The sequence below is a fragment of the Myxine glutinosa genome, chromosome 1, assembly GCF_964187855.1.
Source record: "Myxine glutinosa chromosome 1, kmMyxGlut1.1, whole genome shotgun sequence".
NCBI classification, from domain to species: domain Eukaryota; kingdom Metazoa; phylum Chordata; class Myxini; order Myxiniformes; family Myxinidae; genus Myxine; species Myxine glutinosa.
In genome coordinates this window covers 247087696-247100047 of record NC_136261.1, presented here as the reverse complement: position 1 = coordinate 247100047, position 12352 = coordinate 247087696, and the positions used below count along the sequence as shown (strand labels likewise).

The 12352-nt window shown below is 53.0% G+C and overlaps 2 protein-coding genes and 1 long non-coding RNA gene across 3 annotated transcripts in view; 1 reads left to right on the top strand and 2 right to left on the bottom strand.

Moving 5' to 3' along the window:
* Window positions 1-6752, bottom strand: part of LOC137436167 (uncharacterized) — a 149736-nt gene extending 142984 nt beyond the window's left edge. The window contains exons 1-4 of the mRNA XM_078785832.1: window positions 6665-6752; window positions 6452-6538; window positions 6190-6283; window positions 97-237 (exon numbers count right to left, since the gene is read on the bottom strand). The gene's annotated coding sequence lies outside the window, so the exon portion shown is untranslated. The remainder of the gene's footprint in view (window positions 1-96; window positions 238-6189; window positions 6284-6451; window positions 6539-6664) is intronic.
* LOC144894068 (uncharacterized) overlaps window positions 1-12352 on the top strand; it is a 247101-nt gene that overhangs the window by 203978 nt on the left and 30771 nt on the right. The window lies entirely within an intron of this gene.
* The window catches only part of LOC144889881 (uncharacterized), a 40335-nt gene that overhangs the window by 2410 nt on the left and 25573 nt on the right, over window positions 1-12352 (bottom strand). The window contains exon 2 of the mRNA XM_078771083.1: window positions 6452-6538. Within this exon, the coding sequence (XP_078627209.1) occupies window positions 6452-6538 (87 nt within the window). The remainder of the gene's footprint in view (window positions 1-6451; window positions 6539-12352) is intronic.

Sequence of the window (12352 nt, the reverse complement as noted above, 5' to 3'; positions counted from 1 at the left end):
TCAAAATCAAAATGCAAAATATTTAACACTTCTCCGAAAATTATATATTTTCTCAACACAAAATATTGTATGTTAATTTTTTACGTTTCCACTCACCAGTTGCAAAACAGGAAGCACTTCCATTTGTCATGTCAATACCATCTGATCCTTCCTTTGCAGAAGCACATTTTGAATCTTCTGTGACAGATAAATCGTTGTTGTGTTGTCTGCCTTCTACATTTACAGAATAGACATCACCTGTGTACAAGTCACGGTCAGTCTTTTGCAGGGAAATGAGATGGAGAACCACCTTGAGAGTTCAGAGAACATGTTACTTCATGGAATGTATACTTCAATTTTAATGTAATAATGAAGTTAGAGATTGGTTAAAAGAAAAATTCCGGATATTAAGCGCAATTGAAGTAGTCTTCTACGCCATCTTATTTAACATGTTCAAGTACTGCTAAACTGGAGGTTCGTGGAACCAACAAGAAGGCCATTTGTGTTCAACAGGGTTAAAGTATTTAATTCAATTAAAATAAAATCAAGATTGAAAAAATTAACTCTACTCTGCTCTGAAGACTGAACTCTCAAACCTGTCTCCCTTCTCCAAGTCCTGGTGGCATCTGGTCAAATCCGTTTCTGCTCTTTGTTCCCCTTCCATGCCCTCCCTTACCTCATACAGCCACACACCTGACTTTGCACCTGAAAAAGCTGAATGCCTCAACTCCGTGTTTGCCTCAAAATGTTGTGTCCCAAACCCATCGCTCTCTGTACCCACCTTAACCAGTCATACCCAGCTGCGCCCAGACTCTGTGCCCTTCTCTCCCGACAAGGGGGAGAAGTTTGTCAATTCTCGACTCTGATTCCGCAACTGGCCCAGACAGCATCAGCCCACGGGTCCCCAAATCCTGCTCTGCCGTGCTATCACACTCTCTCTCTGGTCTCTTCACCCTCTCTTTTGCTCAAGGTCATCTGCCATCTGCTTGGAAATCAGCCAACATTACCGCTTTACAAAAAAAAATGTGCAAAAAGAGATCCCTGCAACTGCAGACCAATGAGCAACAACAACAACAGGCATTTTAAAAGGCCATTTTCCCAACAAGAGTGGGGGTTAGCCTTGCGGTCCCCATGACAATGTTCTCCATTTTGCCCTATTTTCTGCATCTCCCCTTGTTAACCCCCTGGCCCGCATTTCTTCTTCGACCATCTTTAGCCAAGTCTTTCTCGGTCTTCCCCGTCCTCTACTTCCTTCCACATTCATTTCCATCAATCTTCTCAACCAGTCACTTTCATCCTTCCTCAACACATGACCAAACCATCTCAAACTGTTTCTCTTCACAGCATCCATCACAGGCTCTATTCCCATCATCTTTCGCAATTCATCATTTGGCTTCCTCTCTCTCAACAATACTCCACACATCCACCAAACCATTCACATTTCCACCCTTTCCAGCCTTCGTTGCTGTTCTACGTTCATTACCCATGTCTCGCTCCCATAAATCATAACACTTCAACCACATGCAGCATTCACCTTTCCCTTCAGCTTCAACGACACTCCCCTCCTCGTCAGCACGCCACTCAGTTACCGAAACTTCTTCCATGCACATCTCACTCTAGCAACCGTTGCCGAGTCTGATCCACCTTCTCCATTCAGCATGTCTCCTAGGTAACAATATGTTTTCACACCTTCCAGCTTCACGCCGTCTCCAAGATCCAACTCAACATTTCCTCCATCTGCAGCTCCCTCTGTGCACACCTTACACTTGAATGTAGTTGCCACACTGGTTAATGACCCTCTCAAACCACTACATTTTTGATGAACCCACTCAGCGCACATTGTACAATGAATTGAGTTCACTCCGACACCCTTCCTGCACATAGCACATGGCCACTTCCCATTTCTTTCCACATTACCACATGCTTTACCACTGGCCATCACCTTTGTTTTTCCGATATTCACCTTCAGACCTTTCGTCTCCATACATTCCTTCCACTTGTTCATCTTCTCCTTCAGTCCATCCATACTTTCTGCAATCAACACCAGATCATCTGCATACAACAACTCCCACAGTAAACCCTCCTTTACGTTCTGAGCCAACACCTCCATCACAGCTACAAATAGTAGTGGACTTAGTACCGACCCCTGATGCACTCACACCTTCACCTCAAACTCACCACTGTTCCCGTCCTTCGTCCTTACAGCTGTGCATGCTCTTTTGTACATTGCCATCACTACTCTGATCAACCATTCCTCCACTCCTAACTTCCTCAATGCCCATGTCACTTCACGTGGAACCCTATCGAATGCTTTCTCCAGATCAACAAACCCAAGAAAAAAACTTCTTCCTCTTCTCCATGTACTTCTCCTGCAACTGTCTCACAATAAAAAGTGCATCTGTCGTTCCTCTTCCTAGCATAAATCCAAACTGCATTTCGTCAATCTTCACTTTCTTCCTTATCCTCCTCTCCAACACCCTTTCCAATACCTTCATTCCAGGCTCCAATAACGTTATCGCTCAATACGAGCCACAGTCCAGAGGGTCACCTTTCCCCTTGTATAGAGGGACGAGGGTACTCAGTTCCCAATCCACTGGAATGCGGCCTTTTCACCACCAGATTACAGATCTCTGTCATTCTCTTCACACTCCCAACTTCCTGCTGCCTTCAACATATTTCCCACAACTCCCGTCGGCCCCCCTGCTTTTCTACTCTTCATTGCTTTAATCGCTTCCTCAACTTCCTTCTCGGTTATTTTCTCTGCCGGTCCTAAAACTGGGTTACTCTCTATGTTGCCATCCCATTCATTCTCTGCATTCAACAGTATTTCCATATATCTCTTCCATCTTCCTTTAATTCCATCTGGGTCCACAACGATTTGTCCCACTTCATCCTTCAAGCAACTCACCCCCATCACATCACACCTCTTTCGCTATCTGCTTTGCCATCCTGAATACCGCTCTCTGACCCTCTTCCAAATCCAAGCGTTCTCCGAACATTTTCCGACATGCCTCCTGCGCCTTTGCTACCTCTTTGGCTGCCTTATAACTTTCATGCTCCTCCTTTTCTGCCCCCGTACGCTTCACCTTCTGCCACTCCTTGAACTTCTTCCTCTTCTCGTCAATCTTCTTTCGAACTTCATCATCCTACCACCATGTTTGCCAGTGCCTCGGTGGTCCTTTTGTCCATCCACATACCTCACCAACGGCTCCCAACAGACTTTCTTTCATTGACATCCAACCACTTTCAAGCTCAACCACATCATCCTCACCCATACTCAGCCTCTCTTTCAATGCCTCCCTCACTGTCACCTCTTTCAACCTCCACACCTTCATTCTCGGTTGGTACTTCACCCGCCGAGCTCTCCTCGCACCTTTCAACCTTATGTCGCAGACAACCAAGTGGTGCTGTGAAACAGCCTCCTCCCCCAGGATCACCTTTGTGTCCCAGAGGTGCCCCCTATCTCGCCTACGCACCATCAGGTAGTCAACGGTTGTCGTCGACCCACCTGACGTGTATGTAACAAGCTTATTATCCTCTTTCTGGAACTGAGTATTACAAATCAACAAATCAGCTCCATTAGCAAACTCCAAAATCCTTTCACCTTCTCCATTTCTCACACCATATCTGTAACCCCCATGAACTCCCTCAAAACCGTCCATACTCCTTCCCACATGTCCATTTAGGTCTCCTCCTCCCACAACAACTTCCTTATCTTTCACGTTTTCCACCAGCTTCTCTATTGCACACCAGAACTTGTCCTTCTCTTCATCGCTCCGACCAACCTGCGGAGCATATCCCGAAATGACGTTCACCAAGAGCTTTCCAATCATCACTTTCACCATCATCAACCTTTCACTCACTCTCGTCACACTCACCACACTGTCTACAAACTCTTCAGAAAACAGGACACCAACACCATTCACGCCTTCTGGGCACCCTTGCCACACAAACTTGTATTTCTGTCCCTGCCTGCCCTTCACCATTCTCACACCACTTCCCTTCCATCTCGTCTCCTGCACACAACATATTTCCACTCTTCTTCTGACCAATACTTCCACCACTTCTCCTGATCTCCCTGTCATTGTCCCTACATTCCACGTCCCAAACTTCAGAAACCGATCTCCACGTAGGGCATCAGACTTTTCGTCGTCATAAATGGAGTGATTTCCACCCTTGCTTCGATCGGGTTCCCCACCTTGAGTTTTGATGAGAGGGAGTGGGGTCCCCCACGGGGTACTTCGGGCTGTACCCTGCCCATATCTCGTAATTGTCATGGTTCTCTTTTTGAGGCAATGTTTTTATGGCCGGATGCCCTTCCTGATGCCAACCCTTTTAGTCGCCTCTTACGACACGCAGGGATACGGTGTACCTATTCTAAACTGGGGTACACACCGGTACAGGGGTACATTGCAGACCAATGAGCCGACTCCATATAATCAGCAAGGTCATGGATTTCCATCATCGCTTCTGATAATAAATAAATCCTTCCTAGTTTCCAAAGGCTTGATCTGTGATCATCATTTTGGATTAAGACCAGGCCACTCCAATTGGGACATGCTGCTTCTGCTGTCTCAACAATGGATTGAGGCCTCAATGCTGAACAGGAAATCAGAGCCGTCTCCCTTGACATATGTCATGCATTTGATACGTTCGGTCACCCTGTCCTGCTCACCAAACACTCCTCTTATGGTATCCAAGGAAATATCCACCCATGGCTTGTGGAGTTCCTCTCTAGTCGTAGTAAACGTGTGGCCCTGAATGGAATTCTCACATCTCCCCTTCCTGTTAAGGCTGGAGTTCCTCGAGGCAGTGTTCTGGGCCCTGTGCTTTTTCTGGTATTCATTAATAAGCTGTGCAACTCTCTGAAAAATCCTCTCTATCTTTTTGCTGATGACTCCACCCTCTGCTGCTACTTATCTCAACGCCGAGATTGACAGGCAGCAGCCTCTTCACTCTCTGCAGACGGGATAAAATCACAAACTGGTCAAAAAAGTGGAACATGTCATTCAATCCTGACAAATCTCACATCCTCACTATTTCTTTTTGTAAAGACCATCTGGAAAACCGCTGTAACTCAAGCTTTTGGGTCGCACTATCTGCCATGATCTTTCCTGGGAAAACCACATTTCCAAGCTGGCCTCCAAAGGCAGTCGCCGACTGGGCATCCTTCGTCGTGTGAAGTTCTTCATTGGCACGACTGAGCATCTCACCATAAACAAGGCTTTCATCCACAACTTGATGGAGTACTGCTCTCCCCTCTGGGCTGGTGCTGCTGCCTCACACCTCACTCAGCTTCATGCTGTAGAAACCAAAGCTTTTAGAATTATTGGCATCTCCCTTGATGAAGCTGATTCTGAGGGCCTTTCACTCTCTCTGCAGGCAGGTCGGTAGTCTTTGTGTTCTACTGATTCCTCTCTGGTCAAGCTCCGATAAAAAAATAGTTGGTGGGTGAATTCAGTCAGATATGAAAATCTTGTTCAAATTTGAAGTCAATCAGATGAAAATTGGGGATTTTATTAATTTGAAAAAGTGGTTGACCTTTGGCCGATGTTGGCCTTTTGGCCTACACTAATCTCAAAAATAGTTAGTGGTTGAATTCAGTAAGCTATGTAAATCCTAATCAAATTTAAAGTCAAACGGATGAAAATTGAGGATTTTAGAAATTTGAAAAAAGGTGGTCGACTTTTGGCCTATGTTGACCTTTTGGCCGACGCCGATCTCAAAAATTGTTGGTGGTTGAATTCAGTTAGCCGATATGAAAATCACATTCAAATTCCAAGTCAATCGGATGAAAATTGAGGATTTTAGAAATTTGAAATTGTTGTTGACCTTTTGACCTTCGCTGATCTCAAAAATAGTTCGTGGTTGTATTCAGTTAACCGACATATAAATCTTCAAATTTCAAGTCAATCGGATGAAAGTTGAGGATTTTAGGAAAAATCTTTTAAAAGTGGTTGACCTTTGGCCAATGTTGACCTTTTGACCTCAAAAATATATAGGAGTTTTTCGGACCACGAACTCTACCATTTGGTGAAGTTTTGTGAAGATCAGTTAAAAACTGTAACCTGTAGTCAAGTATAAGTGAGCGAACACACAAACCAGTGATCAACAAACTTGCAAAAAATAATAATAAAAAAAGCCCAAGTAACAAACATGTTATTATGTCGAAGTGCAGATTATTAACTTTTTCCATCCCGATTTACACACCTGTGACGGATCGTTGTGCAGGTCTGACCCCATCCTCTTCGCACCAACACTCGTTTAAAGGTATATCGGTGTTTTGCACGAACAGGACCAGAACCTTCAAAGTTATGAAACAATTAGAACACTCATTTCCAAAGACCTTTCGGCACGCTCAAAGTGCAAAATGGAACATCCTTCTCAAAATGTAACCACGCTGGTCATAAAAACACTTTTCAAAGAAAATCAAAATATATTTATCATCAATCGCTAGTCTCGTGAAAACGACCTGAGGGCTGGAAGGTGAGGCAGCATCTACCTCTGGCAAGGGATAGGTATCTGTTTCGACCTCGAATGGATCACTGTTATCCAAGGCCTAAAAGAAGCACAAATACCAGAAGATGGATTACCGCACGTGGACCCAGTCTCACATCACGGATAAACATACCAATGGCAATACTGTATCTGTACTTCGTAACGAATAACGATAGCACGTACGTACCATGGGCCTGCGCCCAAACGATCACACACCACGTGGCAATTAAAAGTACACCAAGCGCTGTAAACACGACACCGGACCGAAACGAGGACGAAAAGAACGCTCACCTCGCAATTTCAAGGAAAATAAATAAAAGAGAAACCAATATGAGGTTAACCGCACACTGCTGTTCGCACCGATGTGACGAATCTGGAGATTGGAATAAAAACACCTTCTTTGAACGTTAAGGTATGCTTTGACCCAAAATATTTTTCGGGCGGTGTATAGGCAAAGAAGCCTACCTCGCATGCTCCCGGAAGTTTTTTTTTAATGAAAACTGCTTGAAAATCGAAATGCCAGGTGGGTGGAGTCAGCCTTCCTAATAATGACGTCGTTGTGGGTGGAGTCAGGCCAGCTGGCCATCCAATGGGCGGAAAGACAGACACAGTTGGACAGAAAACTTCTGCTGCTTTAATATAGACAAACACAATTGCTTGTTTTAGAACGTTAACTGTTCTTGTTTAAAATGAAACTTATTTGTAAATGCTATAACATTCACATTACGTATCGATAATAACGATTATATTAAAGCGCGGCGTTACGCGCGCTGCTGGCGAGCAAGGAGGAAGCGGACAAGCGGTAACATATAAACGTCTTTATTGTAAGAGCACACTGTAACACTGAACTGCTCCGGGCTGGTCGCCCGGTGTATATCATGAGGCCACGCCTACCCCTCGGGCGTGGCCACCGCCCACTTGGTGCGTGGAATGATGTCACCACGCCAGTGGGCTTTTGTGTCCGCCACACGCGCCCCACCCAGAATTCCCGCGCACCTGGAAGGCCAGCTTGCGGGGCAGACGAATGACCCGGCCGAAGCGCCCCCTGGCGATCGGCGGCGTCCGGGGTGCAGGGATGCCAGGTGGGATGCCCCTGGGATGGGTGCAGGACCGGGGGGCGGCGGGGCTGGGCGGTGCCGGGGGTCCGCCCGCAGGAGGGCGGCCCCGACGTGGGGGTCGGGCCACTGGCGGTGGATGGTCCACATCGAGGTGGGCCGGCTTGAGACGGTCTACCGAAACGCGGTCAGGAGTACCGCCGATGTCCAGGGTGAAGTGCTTCGCCCCGGTCTCCAGCACGCGGAAAGGCCCGTCGTACGGGGGCCGCAGTGGTGTCCGATGGGCATCGTGGCGGACGAAGACGTACTCCGCCGTGCGAAGCTCCGGGGCGACGTGCGTCGGTGGGTGCCCGTGGCATGCCGTTGGCACCGGGGCGAACCTCTGGGCGGTCTCTTGCAGAGCGGAGCGCTGCTGTGCCGCGGACCATGGTGCCGTGGAGTCGGGGAGGAACTCGCCCGGCACCCGCAGCGGTTGCCCGAAGACCAACTCCGCCGCGGATGCGCGCAGGTCCTCCTTGGGCACCGTCCGGAGGCCCAGCAGGACCCAGGGGAGCCTGTCGACCCAGCCGCCGTCGCGGAGGGTGGCCCGGAGCGCGGCCTTCAATGAGCGGTGAAATCGCTCACACAGGCCGTTAGCCTGGGGGTGGTAGGCCGTGGTTCGGTGCAGCCGGACCCCGAGCCCCTGCGCAACCGCCCCCCAGAGCTCCGAGGTGAACTGGGGGCCGCGGTCGGATGAGATGTCTGAGGGGGCGCCGAACCGGGCGACCCAGGTGGCGATGAAAGCCTGCGCGACATCGGCCGCCGTTGTCGACGCCAAGGGCACGGCCTCCGGCCACCGGGTGGTGCGGTCCACCATGGTGAAGACGGAGGTGAAACCCCACGAGGGGGGCAGAGGTCCCACCAGGTCCACGTGGACGTGGTCAAACCGGCGTTCCGGCACCGTGAACGGGGCCAACGGGGCCTGGGTGTGACGGTGCACCTTGGCGCGCTGGCACGCGAGGCACGTCCTGGCCCAGCCGCGGACGGCCTTCCGGAGGCCATGCCAGACGAACTTGTCGGCGATCAGCCTTTGGGAGGCCCTCGCGCCCGGGTGGGACAGGCCGTGGATGGCGTCAAACACCTGGCGCTGCCAGCCCGCGGGCACGATGGGGCGAGGACGCCCGAGGGAGACGTCGCACAAGAGGGCCGCGCCCGCGCCGTCGAACGGCACCTCGGTGACGCGGAGGCCCGTGACGGCGGTCCGCAAGGCCTGGACGTCGGGGTCAGCGGCCTGGTCCGCTGCCATCCGGGCATAGTCGATGCCGAGGTGGACTGCGTGGGCGACGGCCCGGGAAAGGCAATCCGCCGCCGGGTTGTCCTTCCCCGCGACGTGCTGGATGTCCGTCGTGTACTCGGACACGGCCGAGAGGTGACGCTGCTGCCGGGCCGACCACGGCTCGGTGACCTTGCCCATCGCGAAGATCAGCGGCTTGTGGTCGACGAAGGCAGTGAACGCCCGGCCCTCGAGCAGATGGCGGAAGTGCCTGACCGCCAAGTGAAGTCCGAGCAACTCGCGGTCGAAGGTACTGTAACGGCGTTCGGGCGGGCGAAGCTGCCGGCTAAAGAACGCCAGCGGTTGCCAAGCTCCACGCACCCATTGCTCGTGCACCGCGCACACCGCGTAGTCTGAGGCATCGGTGGTGAGGGCGATCGGTGCATCGGGCGCCGGGTGCGCGAGCATGGTGGCGTTAGCCAAGGTGAGCATCGCGCCCGTGAACGCCGTGTCCATCTGCTCGGTCCAGGTAACGTCGCCTTTGCCCGGCTTACCTCGGAGAGCTTCGTGCAGGGGGCGCAGGAGCTGGGCGATACGGGGCAGGAACCGATGGTAAAAGTTCACCATGCCCAGGAACTCCTGCAGCCCTCTGATCGTGCGGGGGCGCGGAAACCCCGTCACCGCCTCCACCTTGGCCGGCAGGGGGACGGCTCCGTGCCTGGTGACACGGTACCCCAGAAAATCGATTGTGGCGGCGCCGAACCGGCACTTTGCGGGGTTCACAATCAGGCCATGCTGGCCCAGGCGTTCGAAGAGCATGCGGAGGTGGCGTAGGTGCTCTTCGCGGGACGCGCTGGCGATGAGGATATCGTCCAGGTAGACGTAGACAAAGTCCAAGTCGCGCAGGACACTGTCCATCAGTCGCTGGAACGCCTGAGCCGCATTCTTCAGACCGAAGGGCATGCGCAGGAACTCGAAGAGTCCGAATGGTGTGATGACCGCCGTCTTCGGGACGTCCTCCGGCCTGACGGCGACCTGATGGTAGCCGCGTATGAGGTCCACCTTCGAGAAGAAGGACCTGCCCGCCAAACGGGCGGAAAAGTCCTGAATGTGGGGGACGGGGTAGCGGTCGGGAGTCGTGGCGTCATTGAGACGGCGATAGTCCCCGCACGGTCGCCATCCCCCGCCGGGCTTCGGCACGATGTGCAGCGGCGACGCCCAAGCGCTCTCTGAGCGCCGAACGATGCCGAGTCGCTCCAGGGTAGCGAACGCCGCTTTTGCCACCGCCAGCTTCGTCGGCTCGAGGCGGCGTGCCCGGGCGTAGACCGGTGGCCCGACGGTGGGGATGTGATGGACCACCCCGTGCTTGACGGCCCCCGCCGAGAAGGTGGGCCGCGTGAGGGCCGGGAAGCCGGCGAGGAGGCGGGTGAATGCGTCCGCTGCCGGAAGCGTACAGCCCAACGTGGCCGGAACCGAATCGTTCGGCAAGCCCCCGTTGAGCTGGGCAACGCACAAGCGAGCGAGCTGAACGTCTCGGCCTGGACAAGCCGTCTGCGCTTGACGTCGACCAGGAGCCCATTAGCGCACAGGAAGTCCGCGCCAAGCAGTGCCATGGGCACGTCGGCGGTGACGAACGTCCATCGGAAAACCTGCCCTCCAAACCGCAGAGAGAGGCAGCGTTTTCCGTACGTACGGATGGGCGTCCCGTTCGCGGCAAGCAGCGCGGGCCCCCACCCGCGGCGTGCTTGTCTGACGTGCCGGCGGGAATGACACTCACCTGCGCTCCCGTGTCGCACAGGTAACGGCGCCCGGAGAAGGTGTCCGTTATGAACAGCAGGCTGCTCGAACGGCCGGCGCTCATCGCCACTATTGAGCGCCGGCCCGGGCGTTTCCCGACCCGTTGAAGGAGCACGGCGGATGACACCGCCGAGCTTTGTGGCCGAACTTGGCGTGGAACCAGCACCAGGTGGTGGAGCTGGAGGAGCGCGGCTGGCTCCGCCAGGCCGGTGGAGTTGGTGGGTTTCCCCGCGGTGGCGGTTTTCGCCGCGGCGGTGGGCGGGGCGTGGCGGCGCTCACGAGGCGCGTATCAGCATGCTGCTGAACATCAGCGTGCTGTAGAAGCTGATGCTGTGGAACATGCTGCTGAACATCAGCGTCGAGGGCCGTGACGGCCACGCCGACGCTCGCCCGCGTGTCCGAAGCGGCGAAGTACCTGTCCGCCTCGGCTGCCAATGCTCGGGGTTCCGTTCGCTCGGTCCCGGCCAACGCGAGGCGAACCTGCGCTGGAAGTTGGCGCCGGAAAAGCGCCCGGAATAGCGAACCGGGGGCTTCGTCGCCCAACAGTGACAGCATATGGTCCATTCGGACCGACGGGCGCGTGTCGCCGAGCTCGGGGAGATCCAGGAGGCGGTCGGCCCGTGCATCGTCCGTGAGGCCGAACATGGCTAGGAGTAGCCGCTTGAGTGCCTCGTACTTGTGGCCGTCCGGTGGGTGGCGAAGGACGGACGCAACTCGAGCGGCCGTGCCGGGCCCGAGGGAGGCGACGACGTGGCAGTAGCGCATGTCGTCGCCGGTGAGGCGCTGAAGCTGAAATTGGGCTTCGGCTTGGACGAACCAGACTTCGGCCTGGGCCTCCCAAAATTCGGGAAGTTTAATCGACATTGCCTTGTCGTGTGCCATTGCAATGGCGTCGTGTTCGGAAGGATCGCTACGGCAGATCCAACGTCGAGGTCACCATATGAAGCGCGATGCTGCGCGCGCTAATGCTTACGCAAAGAGCAAGCGGACAACGCGGTTCATAAAAGAGTCTTTATTGAAAGTACTCAAACTGCAGCACTAAGCTGCTCAGGGCTGCGCACCCCGTGTATATCGTGAGGCCACGCCTCTCTCCCTGGCGTGGCCCATCCCCACTTGGTGTGCGGGGTGATGTCACCACGTCAGTGCTTTCGTGTCCGCCACAATGTGTTATTTTATTTATCTAGTATTGCAGAGCAACTCATCCTGCCATGCGCCAAGGCGATGTGCAGAGAAGTGTTGGAGAGACGGCGGCTTCCAAGATAAGCAGCACCACTCCGCTTTCTGCCGACACGATTCGCCGACGGATAATAGACATGGGCGAAGACATCGAGCACCAGCTGTACGCAAACCTAGAGGCCAACAAGTTTGTCATCCAGTTGGACGAGTCAATGGACATCGCACAGAAGGCGTTGATCCTCATCTTTGTTCGTTATCGGCGATGATTTTATGGAGGATCTTCTGGCATGTGACGAGCTACAGACCAAGACCACAGAAATATTCGCAGTCGTCAACAAACACATCGCATTGCATCGCCTCAGGTGGGAATTTCCTGATGCCATTCACGACGACGTGGATGTGTGCGGCAGGTTTCACAACAGTGACATATCTGAAGTCCAAGTATCGAAACAAACTGGGGACAGTGGCCCTGTGCACCAACCTGAGAATCACATTGTCGCCGCTTCAAAGCCGAATCGATGATCTCGGAGCCAATATGCAAAGTCAACCATCACATGATGTGGATAATCCACATCGACAATGTTGCTAACGGAAC